Source organism: Lygodium microphyllum, chromosome 19 (genome assembly GCF_053477565.2).
Source record: "Lygodium microphyllum isolate KBCC chromosome 19, Lygodium_microphyllum_v1.1.10, whole genome shotgun sequence".
In the NCBI taxonomy this organism is placed as follows: Eukaryota; Viridiplantae; Streptophyta; class Polypodiopsida; order Schizaeales; family Lygodiaceae; genus Lygodium; species Lygodium microphyllum.
The window spans coordinates 17319282-17342790 of NC_141153.1; the positions used below are offsets into that span (position 1 = coordinate 17319282).

Sequence of the window (23509 nt, forward strand, 5' to 3'; positions counted from 1 at the left end):
TCCTTTGGCATCGAACGCCAGCTTGGCAGGTGGGCCTCTGGGGCCGTCGGTATAGGCTCTCCTTGGAGACTGATTGCGGGGGCCCGACGGGGCCGTAGGACGCGCAGCCTGCTGTGGAGTGGCCATTTCTTTCCGGCGCGTATACGTGCGCACGGAATCCTAGGAAGCGGAAGGCCCAGGATCCGCCAGGCCTGCATCCAACTTTTTACCTTTTTTAGGACGTGCCTCAATCCAGTCAGTGCGACGGGAATCCACACTCAGGACCTGTTGTTTGCCTTTATCCATGACCTGAGGAGACTGAAAGGCTTCCGGGGGCGTGGCATCAAGCACCATGTCGTCCTTGGGCAACACAACCTGCGCATCCTCCGAAGACGTTTGCTTTTCAGGGCTTTTGGCCATGAAATGCCCCAGTTTACCACATGAAAAGCAGTGGCCCGCAAAGTTGCCCCATTTTAAGCGAAAATACAAAGGATGCATGCCCGAGCAATTGAGGCGAAGCCACGCGGGCCTTTTCCTGGCCGTGTCCCAAAGCATACATAAACGGTTGCGGTTCATCGCCCTGAGGCTTGGGGGAACCAGCACTGTTCCCACCACTGCCATCGCATCCTTCAACATGGGCCAATAGACCGCCGGACAGTTTTCCACCTCCACCCACACCGGGCATTCGCATTGAAGCAGACGCTGGAAGTCGGCCATGGGGCGCCATGGCACCACATGGACCAAGCGGCGATCAAAGAATAGCGGCAACTTGGACAGGAGCTCAGCTCGATGCGTTTCTGATTTCAGCAGGACCTCATAAAACCCGCGAGGTCCAAGGAAGATCTCCTCAACAGACTCCCCTTGCAATAGATGGTGCAACCACTGGCGAATGTGCGAAAGCACTGGGATCCTGCCAGTGAAGAAAAGTATAACTGCACGGTCATAGAACACCGAGAAGGATCGCAAGACTGATTTGGGGTCCATCGTGGCTTCCAGCACATCATCCGTTCCCGCAACAGAAAAAGATTCGGTATTATGCTGGACATAATCACCAAGCAGAGTATTGGCGAAGTCCAGCAAGTGCTCCCAGTCAATTTCCTGCGAATCCACAGGATCAGAGGCCACTTGCGCATAGGAGCGTTCCGGAGGACTCATTGGCTCATGAGGTGTATGCTTGGAGCGTTTGCCGGCAGGCGGCTGTTCAGAACTTGGCGGTAACTCCTCCGTGCAGGGCACCATATCTTCCGGCTCCTCTGCATCAGAATCAGGGCCAAGGGCTGCCACCGTCCGGTCAAGAAAATCCAAATCCAGGCCAGCCATATTGCTGCCTTCACACGCGTACTGGCAGAGGACGAGCTAGGTTAGGTGAGGTCGATCCTGCGGAGGGACGTATTGCTGGTCCCCAGCTTCGCGCAGGATCCAGTCAAGCCTGCGCTACCCTGGAGGAAGAGGCCAGGCGGCGCGCAGGGCAGGAAGGCGAAGAAATCACAGGGCAGGGCGGCGCAGCACGCAGGCGGGTGAAAGACGAACGGCACGCAAGGGGACGACGAAGGGGCGCAGGGGGTAGCGACAGGCGAGAGGGCAGGGCGGCGCGCAGGGCGGCGCCAAGCCCGCAGGTCAGAGGGGCGGCGGCAGGAGGGCCAGACGGGCGCAGGAGGGCAGACGGGCGCACGCAGGGCCAGATGGGCGCAGGTTCGCAGGCGCAGGGTAAGACGAACTGGCAGGGCCCAGAAGGAAGCGGAGGGCGGGACGGGCAGGTCAGACGACCTTCGGCAGGTCGTCAGACACAGGCGGCGCCAGCGCAGACCAACTCCCCGCCATCGCAATCATATGCATCTCTCTCTCTCTCTCGCTCGCTCACACATGCTCTCTCTCTCTCTCTCTCTCTTTCTCTCTCTCTCTCTCTCTCATGAATTAATCAATAGGAATATTCACAAAGGGTCTTCTGGCCAACCAAGTAGACTCCAAGACAATTAGAAAACAGCATAGAAAGCCAAAAGGCTACAAAACATTGGGCTACAATGACAAGAAAAGGGAATCGCAAAGTAGACACAAGTAGGGTGGTGTGGATAGTTTCCATCCACAAAGCAGCCACCCCTTTGAGGATCACACTAGCACAAACCATGGGACTAACTTGCCACAATAACAATCCTTGAACATGGCCCACATGACCATGGATATCCAAGGCCAACTCAAAAAATGTATGCATTGGAAGTACTCCTAATGTGCCAAAGACTAATCCAACATAGAAAATAATGCTTATAAGCATGACATGGAACTTAGGGGAGGCAAAATATCTTAATAATCACATCTCATCTTTGATGACAATGGCAATAGGTTCTAATTGATTGTGCATCAACGGGGATGTTAGTAGGCTTGAGTATATGAGCTAGGTTAAGAAAGTGGAAGGGATAGACACAAGTGGATAGATGAGCTGGCACCAAAGAGTGGCCTTATGCAAGTGTACGATATGCATCCATTTGCCTATATAAAATTACACCAAGTAGTATAATTTTATATTGTTGCTCTTACTTGTGGCTCTCTTTGTGCATCAGCCACCTTAAATTGAGTATCAATAACTACGAGAATCTTTAGGAGAGCTTATACCTTCTTATCTCTAGATATCATTTGGGCATGATTTTTATGTCAATATCACAACTAGATGTGATTGAGGGACATTGTCACAAGTGGGATATGGTTACAATATTTTTACTTGGTTCATTTGGATAATGAGATGCAGTCATGCTGTTGATCTAGATCAAGATTGTTATATGCTCCTCCACACAAGGTAACCGGAAAACATTTCACCCCTAAAATGTTTCATCCCCAAAACATTGTGTTTCAACATAAAATATTTCACCCTTGGGTATGTTTTTAGTCAAGCATTACACAAAACATGGAGTAACACATCTAAAATACGTATCATCAATAGTATGTTAATAGAAATGGTTTTTTCTTTTTCTTTTGCTTGGATTGAAATTGGTATGGTAGATGAAATGTTGTATACTAAAACATTTCGTTAGCAAGATGTTTTTCGTGTTTCATCCCTACTGACATGTGTTTCATGGTTAACATGGCTATAGTTTGGATCCAACAAACTTGTTTCTTTTAGGTTCATGTATGGTTTGGTATTACAAATCTATTGGCTTTTCACTTAGCCCTCATATTACACTGTCTTTTGTAATATTTTGATGTATCGATGAATGTTGGGTATTTCACACACGCCTCACTTACGCCTACTCTCACATAGGAGTGTCGGTGATTAGTAGGACACGGGGGTACTTTTTACTCCCGGTAGGAGAGGTTTTTTTCCCCAGACTTATGGTATTATTTCGGATGTGCTTATGACACACTTACGAGCACTTACCATGTTCGGGTGTGAACGCTCCCAACAATCCTAAGGTTTAAGGGTTGTACTTTGTACTTGCATACTACACTCTTTTAGTCAATTGTATTGGGTGTCGTGCTTCACTCTCACACTGTCTACTGGTTTTCTGTGCTAAGCTTCGATCCTGTTCTCTCTCACATTTGGTATCAGAGCATTGGCTCTATTCAGTTGAGGCTTTGTTCCGCTTAGCCTATAGAAGTCCTCGATTAGTTTCAGCAGTCACGCTCCTCTGCTTGTACTGTTAGTACCATGCTCATCACGCCCAGCACGAGTGCCCCACCAGTCCGCCTATTGTGTTGCATCTGCCTGTGTGACCAATGCCTGCCCTCTGTGTTGCTCTCGCTAATAGAATGTTCCGCCAGTGCCCGCCAGCAGTACCGCCTGACGCCTTCCCTTCGCCAGTCGACTGCACCCCTGTGCCTACTGTACCCCGTCAAATGCCGCGTCAACTGCTCCATGCCCTGCCAGAGTTGACGTCGCCCACTAGTTGCTGCACGCCCTGCCAGTCATCCATTTGCTAACGCGCGTCCTACTGTGAGCTCAGCCTGAGCATCGCCTATATCCGACGAACCCACCGTTAACCTACTGATGAAATTGTGCCAGTCAACACGTTATTTCTGTGGTCAACGTTTTTTTTTTTTTAAATTCCAGCTGCAATTTCTGGAAGCAGGGGTTCTTACGCAATAGGCACAGCATTCAAAAACGTGTCTAGGACACATTGGATGCAAATTTTTTGGCAAATTTATCAAAAACTTGGGGCTTTTATGTTTTCTGGGGACATTGGCATACATACTGCAGTTATAGTCATTGAAAGACTGCTTTGAACAAATTTGAGGTAAGAAATTTTGAAAATTTTACTGGTACAGTGTTGCCGAACACTAAATGCACATTGAATTGCGTGCATTACAAACAGTTTTGATAGAGTACACCTTTGTACACTAATTGCAAAAAGTTATTTCCTGCAATTTTTGGAAATTTTTAGATTGCTAGTGTAATCTTGCTTCGACATTGCTCTTTTGCTTTTTCTTGGTAATTGATAATCATGGCAAATCAGGGAGGAGATGTCTTCACCTATGTATCCAAAGAGGACAGATTGGATGGAAATAACTATTCACTTTGGTCCTTCATGATGAAGAATGTACTTGTGGCCAAAAATCTTTGGGATTATGTCAGTGGAGAAGAAGCTTGACCTGGAGTTGTGGCTCCAACTACTCCTCCAGGAGGACGTGCACAACGGGCACCTCAACCTGCTCCACTTCAGCCACTTTCCCAAAGAACAGCAGCTCAAAAAGCATGGGATACACGAGATGCACAAGCTGTGTTGCTGATTGCATTGGTAGTTCAGCGGTCAATCATCCCCCACGTTTGTCCAGCAGCTTCTTCACGAGAAGCTTGGCTAACTTTGGAGCAGATGTTTGCACTCAAGAATGAGACTCACAGCTCTTAAAGAAAGAGCTAGAGACATTGAAAATGGATGAAGGTGATTCTATTTAGGATCACTTGAACAAAATTCAGGACTTGCTAGAGCAACTCATGAATGTGAACGAGTACTATTCGGATGCACAAATGATATCTACTACTTTGAACTCATTACCTCCTTCGTACTTGGTTTTTCATACGGCCTTAAACCTCACCATGAGGATTGTCGCGCAGCCAATGACTTTTCTTCAATTAGTCATTTTGCTTCTAGAGGAGGAGCAAACAAGGAGAAATAGTGGTGTGGATGCTATCGCCTCTGAGCAAGCTTTTATGGCTAGACAGAAGGGCAAAGGCAGCCAAGTAAAGAATGCTCCACAGAGTTCTGGGACTTCTGGACCCTAACACATCACAAGCAAATAAAAACCAACAGGGCACGTAAGCCAAAAAGGGCAAATGCCATTACTGTAAAAATCCAGGCCACTACATCACTGAATGCAGAAAGCGCATTGCCAAGGAAAAGCAGTCAAGATTGTCTATTTCTGATGCCCCTTTCACTGCTACTGAGTCTGCGTTCTTTGTTACAGACGAGACCTATTGTTTTTACACATGCAATTATGACATCTCTTGGGCAAATCGAGCATTTAGTTCTACTGAGGATGCAAGCACTTGGTTTTTTGGCAGTGGTGCTTCTAGGCATATTACATCTTGCAGAGATTTATTTGTTTTTGTTAGTGCAACTCTAGTTAGCAAGGTTGTACAGTGTGCCAACAATGCATCATACCCTGTTTGAGATATTGGGAAAATTGTGCTCATAGCCATTGATGGCTCTATTCTCCACCTACAGGATGCTTTATTTGTGCCAAGCATAAAGGAAAATTTGCTCTCTATTTCTTCTTTGGCACGTTGTAGATTGCAGGTCGCATTTGATGATGACAGATGCATGGTGAGAGACAAAGAACACATGACTTTGGTCTTGACAGGCACTTTATGTCATGGGTTATACGAGTTGGATGCTCTTTCAGTTGATCAGTCAGTGTACTTGGCATCCACTCTTACTCCTGCTATGATATAGGCAGAGTTATGGCATGCTAGGATGGGGCATGTGAACTTTGGCAACTTGATGCTCTTACAGCGTACGCTAGATGGATTATCTCTACTGGAGAGACCTCCTGAGCACTTGTGCAAAGGATGTATTTTGGGAAAAATGCATCGCTTTTGGTTTCCCCGTGATGTTGCTTTTCGAGCAACAGCCAGGTTGCAGTTAGTACATTCAAATGTATATGGGCCTATGCGGATAAAGTCATTGGGAGGATGTTACTATTTTGTGACTTTTTATTGATGACTTTACTCGATTTTGTTGGGTCTACTCTTTGGTCAAAAAGTTAGAAGTGTATGATGCATTCTTGGCTTTTATTGCACTTGTTGAAAACCAGTCTGGTTGTAAAATTAAGACTCTCCGTTTGGACCAAGGGGGGGAATACATGTCCTCTATGCTGAATTCTTTTTTGAAGCAGAAGGGCATTGTCCATCAGTACACTACTGCTTATACTCCACAGCAAAATGGGGTTGCAGAGGGGAAGAATCGGTCACTTGTGGAGATGTTCAGATGTATGTTGAAAGCAAAGAGCTTGCCTCTCAGTTTTTGGATGGAAGTAGTCATGTGTGCTTGCCATGTTTTGAACTGATGCCCCATCAAAGCTTTGAAAAAAATTACACCTTTTGAGGCTTGGAACATCCGGAAACCTTCTGTTGGACACTTTCATACCTTTGGGTGCCTTGCATATGCACACATTCCAAAGGTACTCAAAAAAAAGTTGGATAACAAGGCTGTTAAATGTCTTTTTGTGGGATATAGCAGTGAGAGCAAAGGCTACAGACTCTATGATCCTGTTTCTAAAAAGGTGTTTGTCAATAGGGATGTACAATTTGATGAAAAATCAGAATCGTCCCTGACTGGTTTAGACACATATCAGGCTGCTCGTGATGTATTTAAAGGGATGCTGCCCATTACATTTGGTGATTCAGCTAGAGTTTTAGCAAGTGAACTCAATGTTCAACCAGTTGCTCCTTTGGAAAATGCAGAAAATCAGCCATTGGCTGATCTGAATATTCAGCAAAGTGCTGAAACTGAAATTCAGCAAGAGCTTATGCATAGTCAGGAGGCAAGACAAATGCCTAGATGGTATTTACAGACTATGAAAGATAGTCATCTGGATGCACCCATGGCTGGTCGCACTAGAAGGCAAGCTCGTATGCATGATACCGCACATACCATGGAGTATGACAGCAAGCACCCTTGATGATGAGCGTGAATGCTTTGAGGATGCACAACAGAGTGTGCATTGGATGGCAGCAATGCAAGCTGAATTGGATTCTATCACTAAGAATTAAACATGGGATTTGGTGTCTTTGCCATTTGGAATGAAAGCCATTGGAACAAAATGGGTCTACAAGCTAAAATGGAATGCAGATGGATCCATTGACAAATACAAGGCAAGGCTTGTAGCTAAAGGCTATGCACAGAAGAAAGGCATTGACTATGAGGAGACATTTGCTCCTACTTCCCACATGACGACCATCAAGTCTATGGTTGCTTTGGCTGCTCATTATGGATGGACTGTGCATCAATCGTATTGGATGTCGTGCTTTACTCTCACACTGTCTACTGGTTTTCTGTGCTGAGCTTCGATCCTATCCTCTCTCACAATGAAGTCATATTCAGAGCTTATATTGTATATTTCCTCTCTGTGCTTTTTGGGGAGTCAATGATAGATCTCTCTTTTCTTGGACTTGTGAAGCTCAAGTCAAACACATTTCCAAGGTTTTGCCATTGGAAGAGAATGGCAGAGAGGTAGTTTACTTAGAGACCTAGGAGTTGAAAGCTTATCAATAGTACTGCATATCATATGGACTCTGAAGAAGGGACTTAGATTGATAGCTTTTGCTAAAATGTGTTCTTTAATCCCAAAATGCATGGTGAAATATATTCTTAAACATTCTTTATCATGTGTTGGCAAGAAAAGCTACCTTGACCTATAGGCTATCGTGCTTGTTGCAATGTACACACAAATGTCGTCAACTCACAATGACATAGAACAGAGGAAATGCTAGCTTGGAATGAGGAAACACCAATCCTTGATATTTAGGAATAGGGAATGTGTTTCAAGGTAAAGAGATGCTCAAGCCTTTGTTTTGGATAGTCCTTTCCTAGTTGAAATGTTCCAGCCATGTTCCCCTTGCAGGAAACGCATTGACAAGTACACAAATGAAAAAGATGGTTTTTTTTTTGGGCTTTAGATTGATGATTTTTTGCTTGTTGTTTTGCAGCCTCTCTCTCTCTCTCTCTTCCAAAATGGGTAATTGTATTAATTACGAAAAATACAAGTACAAGATTGCAAAATTACAAGATGCAAGATGGCTCTAGCCTCTCTCTCTCTCTCTTTTTTTTTTTTCGTAAACTCTCTCTCTCTCTCTCTCTGTCTCTCTCTCTCTCTCTCTCTCTCGTGCAAGGCATGTGTATTTGTTAGGCCATCTTATCTCCTCCCGACTATAGAGGCAAAGTTACAAGTTCAAGATGGCTAACATTTGGGAGGAGATAAGATGTAAATTTCCACCAAAAACAAACAAAGAAACAAACAAAAACAAAAAAACTTTATCTTTGGATCTAATTTGTACTCCCCTTCAAGCCAAAGGCTACCCCATTCGAATCCTCTAGTTTTGCTTTAGCAAAGACTCTATACTCTCAATGAGACATACTATTTTACAACCATTATGATGTATTTGATATACAGTAAATGCCATATATTGTCCATTAGGCAAGAGACATTTACTATATCACAAACACCAATAGGCCATGATAGGCTCCCTAGGTCTACAATGTTGGTTCACAACTCCTGGAAATTCCAACCTCCTTACTAAGGACACCATGAGTTCATTGATACGTTCTCTTCCCAAACTTGCTTTCCTGGAACTGCATGATATAGTATGTGGGTTTATGATAGGCTTGCTAGTAAAGTGTTATGAACCTAACCTAGGCTGTTATGCTTGGCCTGAGTTTTTTTAGGGCCCATCTAAGAAGCCATCAAACTGGGCATGGAAGGAGGTGACTGGTTGGACTTGGGCAGCAAGTAAGGTCTCCAAGCACACGCATGATTCTTCCCATTGTTTGTTGACCGTTGAATCATCGCATTTGCTTTTAACACGTGTGGTGTCTTCTACCAATGTGCACACACCACTTCTTTTGCTTGTGGTTTTAACTCATTTTTATCATCTTTGATGATCATTATAAGAGTCCCTGCTCTAGACTTGTCTTGCAATGCCCTTGTTATACAGACAAATTAGCCACCTCCGAATCATGGCTGGCTACCATAGTTCTTAGTCTTCATGTAGTCTAAGAACTTGATCTATGGCTTGTTTTTCTGCAATGCATTGGCATTTGCCATGACACTGCAGTCTCATGGTTTTCCTGCCTCTTTTGTGTTTTGCCTCCTCTGTTGTAACTTACTGGCCAAATTCAATCCCCATGTTGTCATCTCGCATCACAAGTGCCAGGTTGTTGCACGGGTACACCAAACCCTACCAGCATGAGGACCGGATTGGTCATGCCAGCCACATTAGGTTTGGTCATCCCAAAGACTTTGGTGGTAGTGGCACATAACAAGACTATTAGTACCTATATGGTCACATGTGTCATTCCACTATATTTATTAATAACAAACAACCATTCACAAAATGTATTTCAAAATATAAATATGTGCTGATGTGTGATATGGCATCATCTAAGAAGTGTGAGAAGAGAGAAATTCAGCTATGGTTATTTAGACTCGACTTGAGGCTCAATCTAATGCACCACCCAGTTGTGCAACTAGCTCTAGTTTGTCTCCAATATAGGATGGATGCCATGTAAGATACCAATTTGTGTGAAACAAGAAATGGAAGGGAATAACCCATTGAGTTATTCCCTAAGGGGCCACTCATCATTAAGACAAGGATAATGTAATTGGTGACAATTGATTGATACAATGTTAGGAGACCAACATTAACAACAGCACTAGCTAACAATCGCAATATATCAATTAATAATCACACTAGTTAATAATTGCAATGCTACAAGAACAACACAAACAACACATTACCCTGCCCTACATCAGTAAGACGTGTTGTAGCAACCTAGTTTACAAATATACGGATCAGTAATTTGGCCTAGGCCAACATCATTAACACAAAAGTCACCAATTAAGGAAGACTAATACTTGCGGGCAAGGGATCATGTTGTGCCAGAATCACTCATGTCTCTTCCATTTTTTGTTTCCTACTCGTGAGTGATCCCTTAGGGAATAACCTCAATCATGCCCATCCTCAATGTTTTGTGCATGTTGTCACAGTTTGCAACATTATCCAAAAAGTAGAGTAAAAGCTGACCTAAAGTCTTTGATGCTTGAAAAGCTTGCCTAAAAATTTCCCCCCTCCCTTGAGTCTTGACATAGACATTTGTATTGGCCTTGGCCCTTTTTTCATATTTGTTTCAGGCTTTGCATACATATACAGCTTAAGACTTACTCTATTTAGGTCCTCTTTCTATAATATGTACTCATTTTGCAGCATCAAGCGGTCTTACTATATGGTGCACAGCTCATTTTGTTTGTACTGATGCTTCTATAATATGTACTCATTTTGCAGGTTACTATGTGGTGCGCAGCTCATTTTGTTTGTACTGATGCAATATGATCTTTAGAGTGATGCTTCTAGAGTGCCTTTGAATACTTGTGAAGTGTTGACCTCAGGATTGCCCTGCTCCCATTCCCCATTCCTGGTAACTGTGTGTCTACTATCTTCGGCTATTGGACAGCCACTCATTTGGGAAGCTGTTTTCAGCCACTTTCAAGGGGAAAATACTTGGTTTTCCATTTCTTACAAAGCTCACTGCTAGCTGGAGAAAGATTATTGTACACCTGGATGACTTAATAAAGCACTTATCAGAGCAAAGTATTTCCTGAACCGCTTGTGAGAGCATGTTTTATTTCCAAAAAAACGGAATTACTACCTTAGAAGATGTCGTTGACTGAAGTTATGTGCTGTCCTCTGTGGTTGGCACCTACTATGTATTGTTTGGATGCACACCCACACGTGCCTGCATGCACACATTTTTTGGGAAATTTAGTTGTGCATTACACGGGGCAACCACCGGTATCGAGTATCACATGGGAGTTGTACAGGGTCCTTTTGCAAGCTTTATTGCTTGGGAAGAGACCTGAAAGCCACCATTATGTGCCCAAGGCACCGCTGATGGGCATAAAAGCTTGTCCCACAAAAAGGGGTCTATTCATCCAATGGTTGGTTAACCACAACTATAAACACATCATAATTTGGAGCCAACACCCAAGTTGATAGATGGCTCCTTGTATGCCACTTTTATTCAGTCTGCAAGGGGCTGAGGCATGCTGCTTAGAGACCTTGGCTTGCATATTTTGCCTATGGATGCACCTTTCGAGGATTTCATTCTTAACCCATACATATGTTTTCACATGATTATTTGAAACAAATTGTGTTAACACAACGAATCCTTATAAACCTTGAACTTGAAACTGTCAAAAATGTGTGTTTTGACTTATTCCACAGGAGATTTTGTTATCACATAGTCTTTTCAAACTGGTATCTGAGAACTCTTATTGGTTCAAAAAATCAAAGACGTGCATACTGTTTGAAAACTATCATACTTGTCTTATCTTCTTATTTGTTTCTATGCATAATGTTTTGAGAAGGATTCACTTTATTTCCACCAGATTGCAGAGGTTGTAAACAGCATGAAGGACTTGATAACTTTCGAAAGGAAAACTGGTTTAGGGCCTATCAGTAAGTCATAATTTTTCTCTTCTCATTTCTAGTATTATTAGTTCTGGTGCCCTAATCTGTAAGGATTGTATGCAAGTTGCACTGAAAAAACTGATCAAATATTTTCGTTGCATATAGCTCCTTTTATGCATAATACAGGATTTTACAATCACAACATAAAAAAATATAATTGTATCTTTTAGAGGAAGATAATCGCAGTTATCAGAATCCATCTCATAAAACGGCCTTAAATGTATGCAGACAGGGAGCCTCCTGTTGTGAAGGTTCATGGATAATGGGAGGCCTTGTAGTCATGGAGTGAACGGTATCTCACATGAGAGATGCAGTGTTAGGAATTTGACCTGCATGACTGCTGATTTGTCAACAGTGTGCTCTATAGGCTGGCCCATCTGTAGAGAATGCAGTGTTATAGCTTGGCTTGCATGCATGCTGATTTGTCAACAGTTTGTGCTCTATAGTCTGGGCAGCCCCATTTACCCCCCTAACATATGAGAGCGTTGGCCATGGTATTGCTCTTTTCACACAAAAGAATCTGATCCTGGATGCTTGCATGCTTTGGCTTTGCAGTACATACCACTGGGAATGCTCTTGCTAGTTATAAGGTCAGGTCAATGGAAGTGAAGTGATTGTGATAACTGAGACATGCATTTATTACACATACTATATTGTTTTACAGTATGCAAGCAGTCCTTTTTTCTGTCAAGAAAAGAAATTCTATTGATAGTGCCTCTGTGAAGAACCCCTAAGGCCAAAAACCATAGTACAAGGAGCCCCTAAGACCAAAACCACAGTACAAGGAACTTTGTAAAGAGTAGCTAAGTACATCACAAATACAATGGTTGTGTGGACAACCTATCTAGTGGACTATAATGCCAGATCATCTGAGTTGCAGTGTGGAAAAAAGTGCCCCAATTCCTAGGTTTCGAAGAAGTCCTCTCTCCTCATCCTCTCAAGAGTTACCCTGCATCCTCTCCATCTTCCACAGCAAGTATAGATGATCTGTGTCCAAATCCTCGAAAGAGTCTCCACTGTGGGTACATCCAGGTCTAAGCATGACTGCACCTCATGGTCCAGAAGTACCAGGCTATGATACAGGCAATCAGCTCAGTATGCGAGCAGTCATGTGGGTTTCCTCACAACATGAGGATGCTATTTTGTTGTTGTTGCATATGAGACTGTTTCTTTCTATGTGGATTGAATTCTGGGCTCTAGAGGCACTCTTTGCCATGATTTTGTCTCTGGGTAAAAAGAGACCTCATAATGAGTTCCAGAGACCATGTTTCAAGCAGCATCCAGCCCATTCATGGAAACTAATGAGGGGGCCAATGGTAATGGAGAACAGAAGAATGTCAGTATACCTGGAACAACTACTTGGCAGCCGCCCTTTTTTTAAGGTGACTTCAGCTGCCCCTTTTCCTGATAAATAGGTTGGTCCATTTGGCAAGCTCAGACAGGCTCAAATAAAAATCTGTGGTTCAGCTGCGATGAACCTGTTGATGCAACAAATACGAGTACTTCAAGCCACACGAAATCTGCAACTGATCATAATCTGATGAATTTGCATTTCTTAACTACAGCATGGTCTTTGACGACTGTATATAGATCTATATCTTGGGAAAAATCTAAGCTTTTGGACATGGGGAGTCCGTGCGCATAGATTCTCTCCCTTCAGATGCAGTATCAAGAGTGGGAAGTGGGACTTCCTTCTGCCTTTAGGGAAGGCTTAGTGTCAGGTCAAAGGCCATTCTCGACAGATTTGTGGCTAGAAGGTTCAAAAATCTCCCAAGCCTACTAAACATGCAGACTTTGCCTAGGTTGACCTTTGTTTGGAATTGGACAAAAATGCAGGAGGTAAAAGAGATATGCATCTAGTTTTCCTTCAAAAGGCTGATAATTAGCACGTAACAGGACATGGATGGACTGCGTGCACCTATCATTTCTGTGGTTGAACGTAGAAATCCTGTATATTTCAAAGTATTGTTTCAGTAACTCCACTGGAAGAAAAACTCGTTTGTTGGTTCATGTGCTATTCTACACTAAATTTCAGTCTGTTTAGCTTTTCATACTGTAACATCGAAATTGTGGTGCAAATTTTGTGTGTAGAGAATTGTTGGATGGTGTGCAAGAGACATAAGTTGATTTTTTGTGCTAAAGAATTCACAAATGCTGGTTTTGCAGTGAGTTTGGCAAAGTTCCCTAGTATTAGAAAGCTGCCTGAAGGACGTCTTGGGCAGTCAACCCTAAGCCAGTTGATCAACCAATTGCCACAAGGGAATGGTAGTGTAAACTCCTTTCCCAATTCTCTGTCTGCACAGGGACAAATCAATCAACACCAGCTACAGCCAAACCTCATACCAAGCTCTGATTTGGCTGTATCAAAGAATGGACAGGCTGGCACTAGCCAGTTGGGAAGTCAAGCCCGATCGCATTTGGGTGCTCAGAATGATGGGCCTGTGTATCAATACCAAAATGGCCCAATGCAACCTCCAGCAGTGCAGGGTCAGTCACAGTTAGGCAATCAACTCCTGTCACGCTTGCTATTGCAAGGTCAGCAACCACAGCTGATGTCCTCAGGGAATCAGTCTGTTAACTTCGGCCAGCTCTCGCAGCAAATCTACGAGTCAGCTGGGCATAAGCAAATGGCTCAACAGTCTACAAATCAGCTTATTTCACAATCACATTCACTGAATCAAACTGGACAGCAGTCTTTGCCAGGCACCCCTCAGAGTGAGATGAGTGATATGAGATCTAACACCTGAATTTCCCTCTGGCAACCCACTATCCTCAGGGTTCTGTACAATACCATACGCACATTGGTTGGGTAGAGATGCACATATAGATACACAATTGAGTGGGTTTGGGTTAGTGTAGTCGAAACTTGTATGTGTCAGCATTTAGGCCGCTTTCCTTTGGCTGTTGCTACTCAAAGCCTGAAACCTTCAGCTTTAGCCAAGTTCCTCCCGGGCGTATGGACTGGTCTGATTGGAGAACTATATAGTATTAGAGTGTACGATAGCTTTTTTATGGATTAACTTTTGCTAATTCCATTGATATGTTCATGCTTTACCAATGTTCACACATCCCGGGTTGCAGTGTAATTTCTTGATCGGCATGGATGCACCCAGACACAAATTGATTGGCCCTCTTTAAGTTTGAAGTTTCAGGATGAAGATTTGGGTAATCTTGTTATAAATCCCAATTAGTAGGAATAAAGTTCTGTGGAGAGCCACCCTTTCAATCCATCGCTTACTGCATGTGAGTATCTATTTTTGGGTTTCAGTAGAGGGTAAAAGAGCCGACATGAAATCCCTCTCGATTTTTTCATTTTTTTAATATTTGATTTTTCACTTGAGGCAAATAAAATATTTGAGTCAAGAATGAATATTTCACAAAGTATTTGATATTGTCGTATTTCATAGAAAATAGAAATGACCAGTCTAAGGGATACTTTTGTTAAAAGCAAATAATATGTTACTTGCCACACACTTGGAATCCTAGAAGTAGCAATAGGTGGCATATTCCTTCACCTCATTGTATCCCACATTGTCACCAAGAGATAGGAATAAATGATTGTAGATTACTTGGAGTTATGATCTCAACTAGTAGGGGACTAGACTCTTGACATTTTTCATCAACAAAATGTCGTATGGCTTTATCACTCCAACAAATCCATCTAAACAACTCAATCAAATATAAAATTAAGAGCCATTGATTAGACCCAATCTTGTGAATCATCTAGCAAGAGAAAAGCAAGGCAGAGCTAGCTTGGCCTTCCCATTTCCTTCGTCTTATGAGCTTACAAGAGTATGTATGACTTGCCACTCGACTTAGAACCTTGTCAACCCTGCTTGTGCATCATTCCAATCTCTCATAGAAATCATGTATGACTATCACCCCCCATTTACTTCAACTTTATGCATAGGAAAGCAAGCTTTGAAAGATGCAATATGAAAAAGACCAAAAAATCAATATAAAACTAGAGCTAGTTCCAAATTCATCATCCATATCTTGTGAGAAATTGTCGTTTTGCAAACTAATGTGAGGAAAGATCAACCAAAGAAAAAGTCATGTCTCGAAACAATGAGCTAGCTCTTACCAAGGAAGTCAATCTTGTTGAATCCCATGCTAAATTTATTGCTTTAGACCTTATCAAAGTAGAGGAGGCAAGTTTGCCCTCCCTCAACTTAGAATACTAAGATTTCCTTACTTAGACTTGCCAAGGACATGAGCCATAGTACACATTTATTCATTGCCCTCCTTGCATAGTTTGTATTAGCTCTCACATTATGCATCATTGCATGACCAAGACTACAAGAAGACTACTGCTTCTTTGTTGCATCTAAACGAAGCTTTGATTTTCTTTTTCTTAAAGGGGCAATCAAGGGATAGCAAGAACTATCAAGATCAAAATTCATATCCTACAAAAGGTAACTCCCCTTTCATAGACTAGAAGTTGACCTTCTAAACCCACTTAGCATAACGTTCTAAAAAGAATAGGCATTGTACTCATTGCCAATGCCATGGTCATGTGGAGCATAGTCGTCCCCTAAACATCCTCCCAATCCTTCTCAAACCTGGAGTATACCCATAAAGGGCCAAGTAATACCCAAGGGGGCTTCTTGCTCTGCTATCTATACCTTATATACACATACCTAAGAGGCAAACCCACTAAAAATGTAGCTTGTGGATGGGCCACAATAATTAGCATCATTCATAGCACCTTAAAACATGATTGACTACTCCATTGAACTTAAAATGGTTTGGGCCCCATACCAATCTAATATCTTTTACATGGGCTCATGACACATTTACAATCTATGAGGCTTCATCCACTTGGCATGACTTCACTTGATAGAGACATGTTGATGGATATGCTTGGTGGTGGCTTTGCCTTCACAATCACTTCCTATACTTCCTTTGGGTTAAGTTGGCTTGTACATATTTAGGCCAATTGTCATTTCATGGCTCCTAATGCTAATTAGGGTGAGCCCATATGCTACATGACATTAAACTAAGTACCTCTTAGGACTTCATAGTTTTCTCCTTCTAGTATGCACCCAATTAGATTTTCTTTTTCACTTCTTTAGCTTTGAACCAAAAGCATCTCAACATGAAACATTGGTATGTATATTCTAGTCCCTCACTTGGTACTTACATGTTGGGCCTTTGTTCCAATTAAGGATGAACTTTGTAGGAACCTCTCAATCCTAACTACATCTTTTGGGCCTTCCCCTCATGGCTCCATGTTCTCTCCCAATTGAGCCCCGCTTTTTCAATGGGCACGACAACTTTCCCTCTCTAGGCCGAGCTTCATAACTACATATTTTCGGCCTTCCCCTTGTGGCTCCATGTTCTCTCCCAATTGAGCCCCACTTTTTCAATGGGCATGGAAACTTTCCCTCTCTAGACCAAGCTTCAAGCATCCATTGACACTACCATCTCTAGCTAAGGTGTTCTATCTCTTCTATCAAGTTCTCAACACCTTAGGTAGCTTTAGCTCCTCTTCTTTCAACATCAACATCAATCGTTTGAGAGGAGGTTTCTTTTCACACATGGTACACTCAACTTCCAAGTCATCATTGTCTTAAACATCAATATCCCTTTCCTTTTGTGCATGCAACACATGGTACACTCAACTTCCAACTTGTCATCATTGTCTTAAACATCAATATCCCTTTCCTTTTGTACATGCAACACATGGTACACTCAACTTCCAACTTGTCATCATTGTCTTAAACATCAATATCCCTTTCCTTTTGTACATGCAACACATGGTACACTCAACTTCCAACATGTCATCATTGTCTTAAACATCAATATCCCTTTCCTTTTGTACAATGCATTCATGCCATGCATTCATGCCTCCCTTGGGCACTTTGGCAAGTGAACCATTCCCCTATGAGGGAATTGAGTATTCAAGTGCAACATGTTGCAAGTGCATACCCCTTAAATGAAGAAATGTAGGCCTCTTTTCCCATATATGGATCCCAAGCAACTTACCCATTCTTTATAGCATATCCTCATTATTGACACCCTTGTGTGTGGTCTTACATCATGGTTTCATTTTTGTATGAATTCATGAGGTAGGAAATTTATTTTTGGTTAAAAGATTAAAAACTTAGGCCTAAAAGAGTGTTTCCATTGTTTTTGTGAATCAAAAGAATATTTATTTCATTCTTGGATCTTGGTAGGCCCTTGATCAGCACTTTGGGTGAAGAAGAAACCTACTTATTCCTCTCACTTACAAGCCCATTTTGTACCTAAGAGGGGCTGTGAATGCTACTTATTGGCTAAATTCATTCAAGTCTTGTATAGCCACAAATGTAATTCATGATTAACTAAATTTCAAAAACAATTAAAACCTCTTGTAGGATAATTAGCTCTAAAAGTCCCATAAAAGGGAATCATAAGCATTGCCACATTCATGCTATCTCACTTTACATCCACTTTCCTTCAACTCATCTTCATCTTCTCTCTCATCATTATTGCCATTGTCTAGCTACATTCCTCCATGGCATCACTTTCCATCAACTCATTGCCAACATCTTCTCTCATTATTATCACCACCATCCAAAGCTGAAAAATAATAAGTTGTTAAAGGCTACGTTGTTGCTACATTATCACTTTGTCAAGATCGAAGGAAAAAGGAGTGATCTTCCATGTTTTCAAGTCAATTTTAAGCTTTTGATTTGTGGATTTAAGTCTTTTGATGGGACATAAGCTCATTTTGACCCCCAATCATGTTAGAGACAAGCCTGCCTCATCCATGGGTACCAACCATGACTAGTCAAGAGGGATTAGGCCATTGATCACAATTGTTTTGCAATGTGATTCCCGAATTTTTGGTCTTCTCCCATGATCAAAGCCAAAGTTGTTGAGCTCTAAAATAAGCAGGTAGGGTAGGCCATAACTTTTTGGATAGTTGATTGGCCTCAAAACTTCAATATGTTAGTTTTATAAAACAACATACTTTCTAAGGTTTAAAATTTTGTCATAATAGCTCTTGACACTCATCATTTTCTGTAGGACAAAGAACTCATTCATCTTAGTTGATTGGCAAGTGAAGAGAAGGCATCGCTTCTTAATAATTTTCTACATCGTTTTCTATGAGATGGTTTATTATGCAATATTTTCTTGTGTACGTTATTTTAACCAAACTTTATTATTCCAATCATAATAATAACAAGCCAAAATCAATTGATTTTATGGCACTAGCTCTAGCCAATAGAAAAGTAATCATCTACTGTCTCAATTCATACTTCATCATCATTTTCTACTTTAACCCTTCACTACTAAATGACGATAGTTATGTTTGTTTAAGGAGAAATGTGCACTCTTGGTTACTATCATAGAGTTGGGGTACTTCAAGAAGGTATTATAATGCCTAACATGCAAAAAGGAAAAGAATTATCTTAACTTAGAAGTATGCGAGTGAAATCTTTAGTGACTATTGGGAGTTGTGGCTTTCATAAATCAATTAATTTGGGAAGTAGGTTATTCATGAACCATTAAGCTCATAAGGCATAACCATTAATCTTGTAAGAATGTGGAGGGGTAGGTTTCACATTCACAAAGACTAAAAGCTTTTATAGATTGGATTCTAGTAAGCTTGGCTACATGTCATGGGCAACATAGGATCCTTTTCTCAAGAAAAATAATGTCACCCAATCATGAGTGCATAGGAAAGAATATTTTATACAAGAGTCAATGTCATTGAGTGGGCCGTAAAAGGTGAAGTATGGAACTCCTCGAAATAGCTCTGCTGCATTGCACAAGTTGTAAGCACTAATTTAGAGGTCAAGTTTCAAAGATTACTAGTGTAGATGTGGCAAATATTTGTTTCTCTCCACCATCTAGAGCACATGAGCTAGGAGAAGCATGTAGAATGATGCTACATACTCCATAATATCAGTGCCTGTGACTAAATGTTGGGTAGCAAAAATGCTCATGTGCAATATGTAAAACTTGTAACCATAACCATGAATACAATTTAATTAATCCATAAAGCACCCAAAAATGTAATATACAAAGGAAAAAGACAAGGTTGGTTACTAATAAAACATGAAACACGGATACCGTATATAATATAGCATCTTCTTAAATGTATTCTAAATCTATTTACTAAGGAGAAAAGTGACACCAACATATATAGGATCTTCAATCAATATCTACTCTTATTGACTAGTTTCAAAAGTGTTACATGTGATGTGTGGAAAAAACTAAGAAATAGGAGCACAAATCGAAGTAATAATTTATTACATAAACTTTGATTATAAAGCTCAAATGGAACATGGGAGTCATGGCTTCAGATATTCAAATAGTTTGGAGATCACTTATCCTTGAACAACTAAGCTTGTAAAAGTACAAAGGGCCAACTACTACATTTAGAAACACTTTCAACTTTTATATACATATTCTAGTAAGCTTGGCTATAAATTTGGCCAACATAAGATCCAATTCCTCAAAAGAGTAGATGCCTCATGTCACGAAATTATGGGAGATACAAATAATATATCCAAGAACAAGTCATGAAGTGAACCATAAAAGGTGAAGTATGGAACTCCTCAATGTAGCTCAAGTGCTTGCACAAGCTATGAGCACAAAATCAAATGTCAAGTCTCAAGGATTATTTGTGTGCATGTGATAACTCTTGATTTCTTTCTACCATCTAGTATTATACAAGCTAGGAGGATGTAGCATGTTGCTACTCTCTCCATAATTGTGATCCGCATGGTTGAACATTGCATAGCAAAAGTGCTCATAGGCCAAACTTGCTAGTATAACATGAATACAAGTGAACTCACCCACCCAACACCCTCAAGGGAAATATGCAAAGAAAAACAAGATCAAATATGAACAAAATATGAAGCTTTGATACATGTAATATGCCGACACTTTAATTTATGTAATCCATTTAATAAGGATGGAAGGTCACATCATTATGGTTGGGGTCAAAATCAAGATCAAATCCCCTTGAGTAGTTTCAAAATGCCCAAAATGAAAGGGAAAAAGCTTATATAGAGACTATTTGTAACTAACAAACTAACATAAATGATCTATGTTAGCTTGAGACTTCTAGAATCTAGGATATGATGTGCCTCCAATTAGATAATATATCCTATAGATAACAATAACATGAACTCAAACTAGGCGTATGGTAGATGTTCCCACTACTCATTAATTGGTTACCCATATTGTCCTAAATTGTACCCTAGACATAGCTTGACCTCTTCGAAGTCTACAAGTTTATCAATTTATTGTAATTAACTATCAAATTTAGAGATTTATCTAACTAACCAAGCCCACCCATTCACAAAAAGGCATTGTCATATTTAGAGATTTATCTAACTAATCGAACCCACCCATCCATAAAAAGGCATTGTTAAAGCAACCAACCACTCACTTTCCTTAAACAACCACCCTTTGTGAATTTAACAAATCCTTTGATATGCTTATTTGCTTACATAGTTTTTCCAATAAATATTTCAAGTAGCATAATAACAATATTTTGGTTGATGCAATTTGTTATTAACTTACATACAAAAAATCAAAAGTGATTATTTATTACATAATCTATAACTAGCACTTCCCAATCATTCTAATGTGCTAGCATCCTAAGAACGAGACAAGATCAACAAAGAACTCACCTTATATTGGCTCCATATACTCATTTCTTCATGCTCAACTAGACAAGTCCTAAAGTCCATTGTTTGTTGTCGATGGGTGGATCTACAATCTAAAAACCTATCCTTGAAACAATAATAACAATTTGTATGTAAGCATCCATGTGTCAAGTGCTTTAGTGTGCTATACCTTGTGTAGGACCTGGGTCTTTACTTTGCCATGTGCTTCATTGCACTCATACTAGTCAAATATCTAGGTCTTTACTTAGCCATGTGTTGATTGAGGTCCCCAAAACATCAACTTGCACAAATGGCTTTTCTCTTAGATCACTTTCACCTCGTGTTGCATCCTAGTCTAGATATTGAATGATGAGATTGGTGTGTGTACTTGGCTTCTCATCAAGTAACAAGCAGCTATGACAACTTGAGTTCCACAAGAAGAGGATAAACTTACGTCCATGCACACAATGTTGATCAAATTGTTGCATGTAGGAAAGAAGAAAGCAAAACAAAATAGTATATAATTTTACCTTCCAACTAAAACAATTGCTATATATAGTTTGAGGCAATGTTTTTGGCAACACATCTTTTTTAAAAAACATGATTAAGGGATGTAAAAATGAGAAAACATGAAGGTGTCAAATGATCTTGGAGGGTGGCAAATACTCATGGAGATTATCTTAGAGAATGCTACGTGGAGGGGAGAAGATGGAGAAAACGCTGCGCTTGAAGTGTTGATTGTCACTAGATTGTTGCATTGGCAAAATAAGCCTTTGCCTAAGAAGAAATTGAATAGAATGGCAAGGCTAGGTCTAAAGATGGTGGAAATTTTGACTATTCCATGTAAATTAAGACTCATCATTTGGTTAATCTTTGACAATACTTCCCTATACCTCAGAACCACAAGCTCGTGTGGTCTAGGCCTAGAGAAAAAACTTAGGCAATATATACCTTCCTTAGTCGTTTTCCAAGGACTTGCATATCAATGACATTGCAAAGGACCAACGGTCAAGCTTGGGGTCATTAAAAATATCGCCTCAAGGTCTGACAAATTGCAAACGCAAAACTTCCCAATTGTTTAATTTTATGCATTCCATTGGACTTTGGCATGTTCTTAAGTGTACTAGAAATGCCTTCTTTTCAACTCAACTTTTGGGATTCCTCTATTGGAATGAGCAGTTCACCATGGTCTAGAAAAACTCAATTGGGCCAGTTCCAACAAGCGAGCTAATGGTCATATTGGTCACCTTAGAGACTCCTAACTGTGTCAAGTGGCACCTATGATATCAAACGAGTGTCTTAGATGCAATGCAACTGATCCAAGGCTTGGAAGCCATTCATTCGATGTGTTTTCGTCCATTTTAAGACGATTTTGGTGTTCAAGGCAAGGCTTGAGGAAGCCACCTTTTTTTTTCTGGCCATTACCAATGAGGCCCATTTTGCCTGTTTTATAGATGTGCGATATAGTTCTGTGTGCTAACACAACTATCTTACAGTCTAGGAAGATGTCCCATGGTTCTTACAATCACTAACCATGTTTCTGACACATTTGGTTGTAGTACTGAACCTTGATGATAGAATCGCCCACTTGTTAACTTAATCAGCACATTGGTTTCACACCCAGAAAAAAAAAGATGTGCAAGGGGTGTGAGGGGCCTAATTCAAGCATAGATACCACCACAGCTGTGTATATTAGAGTGATGTCCCATGAAGACCTGCAACATGAGTGGAGTTTGTGTGGAGTGACATGCCCTTTTTCCTTCGTACTTACTATAATTATAGTCACCTTTACTTTGAAATGGATTTACAGTCTATGCATGTCGCCAGACACTCGAACATATTACATCTGCAGAGGGAAACTAATACATATATCAAGAAACCATTTAGTAACACCATGTGGAACCATGTCAACCAAAAAGATGTATCACCTACACAAAAGGGCAGCAAATCTCCAAAGGGAACTGACCCAGCCAGAAATAAGGACACATGTACAAAGCTGGGCTGTGAAAGGTGGACTGTGCTGGTCCTATCCTGCAACTGCAAGCACCCCCAAAATGCCTGCACCTTCTCCCCAGGAAACAAAAATTCTATAAAGAAAGCCACAATAATTGACAGTCAAAACTTCAGCCAAGTAGCTGAGATTACTATGTATGTAGCTTGGCCTGCACTATCCTTAAAAACCGCCTAACAAAAAGCAAGACTTTTAGCCTTGTACAAGAAACAGTGTGTGCAGATGTGAGAATACCTT

At 41.1% G+C, this 23509-nt stretch overlaps 1 protein-coding gene across 3 annotated transcripts in view; it reads left to right on the forward strand.

The window, feature by feature from the left end:
• The window catches only part of LOC148019608 (uncharacterized), a 111188-nt gene extending 96335 nt beyond the window's left edge, over positions 1-14853 (forward strand). For 2 of the 3 annotated variants that reach the window (XM_087699715.1, XM_087699716.1), the window contains exons 12-13: positions 11569-11638; positions 13817-14851. In XM_087699715.1, the coding sequence (XP_087555841.1) occupies positions 11569-11638; positions 13817-14397 (651 nt within the window). In that variant the 3' untranslated portion in view covers positions 14398-14851. Of the gene's footprint in view, positions 1-11568; positions 11639-13816 lie in introns of all 3 variants that reach the window. The other variant, XM_087699717.1, reaches the window with a different exon arrangement.
• The last annotated feature ends 8656 nt before the right edge of the window (positions 14854-23509 follow it).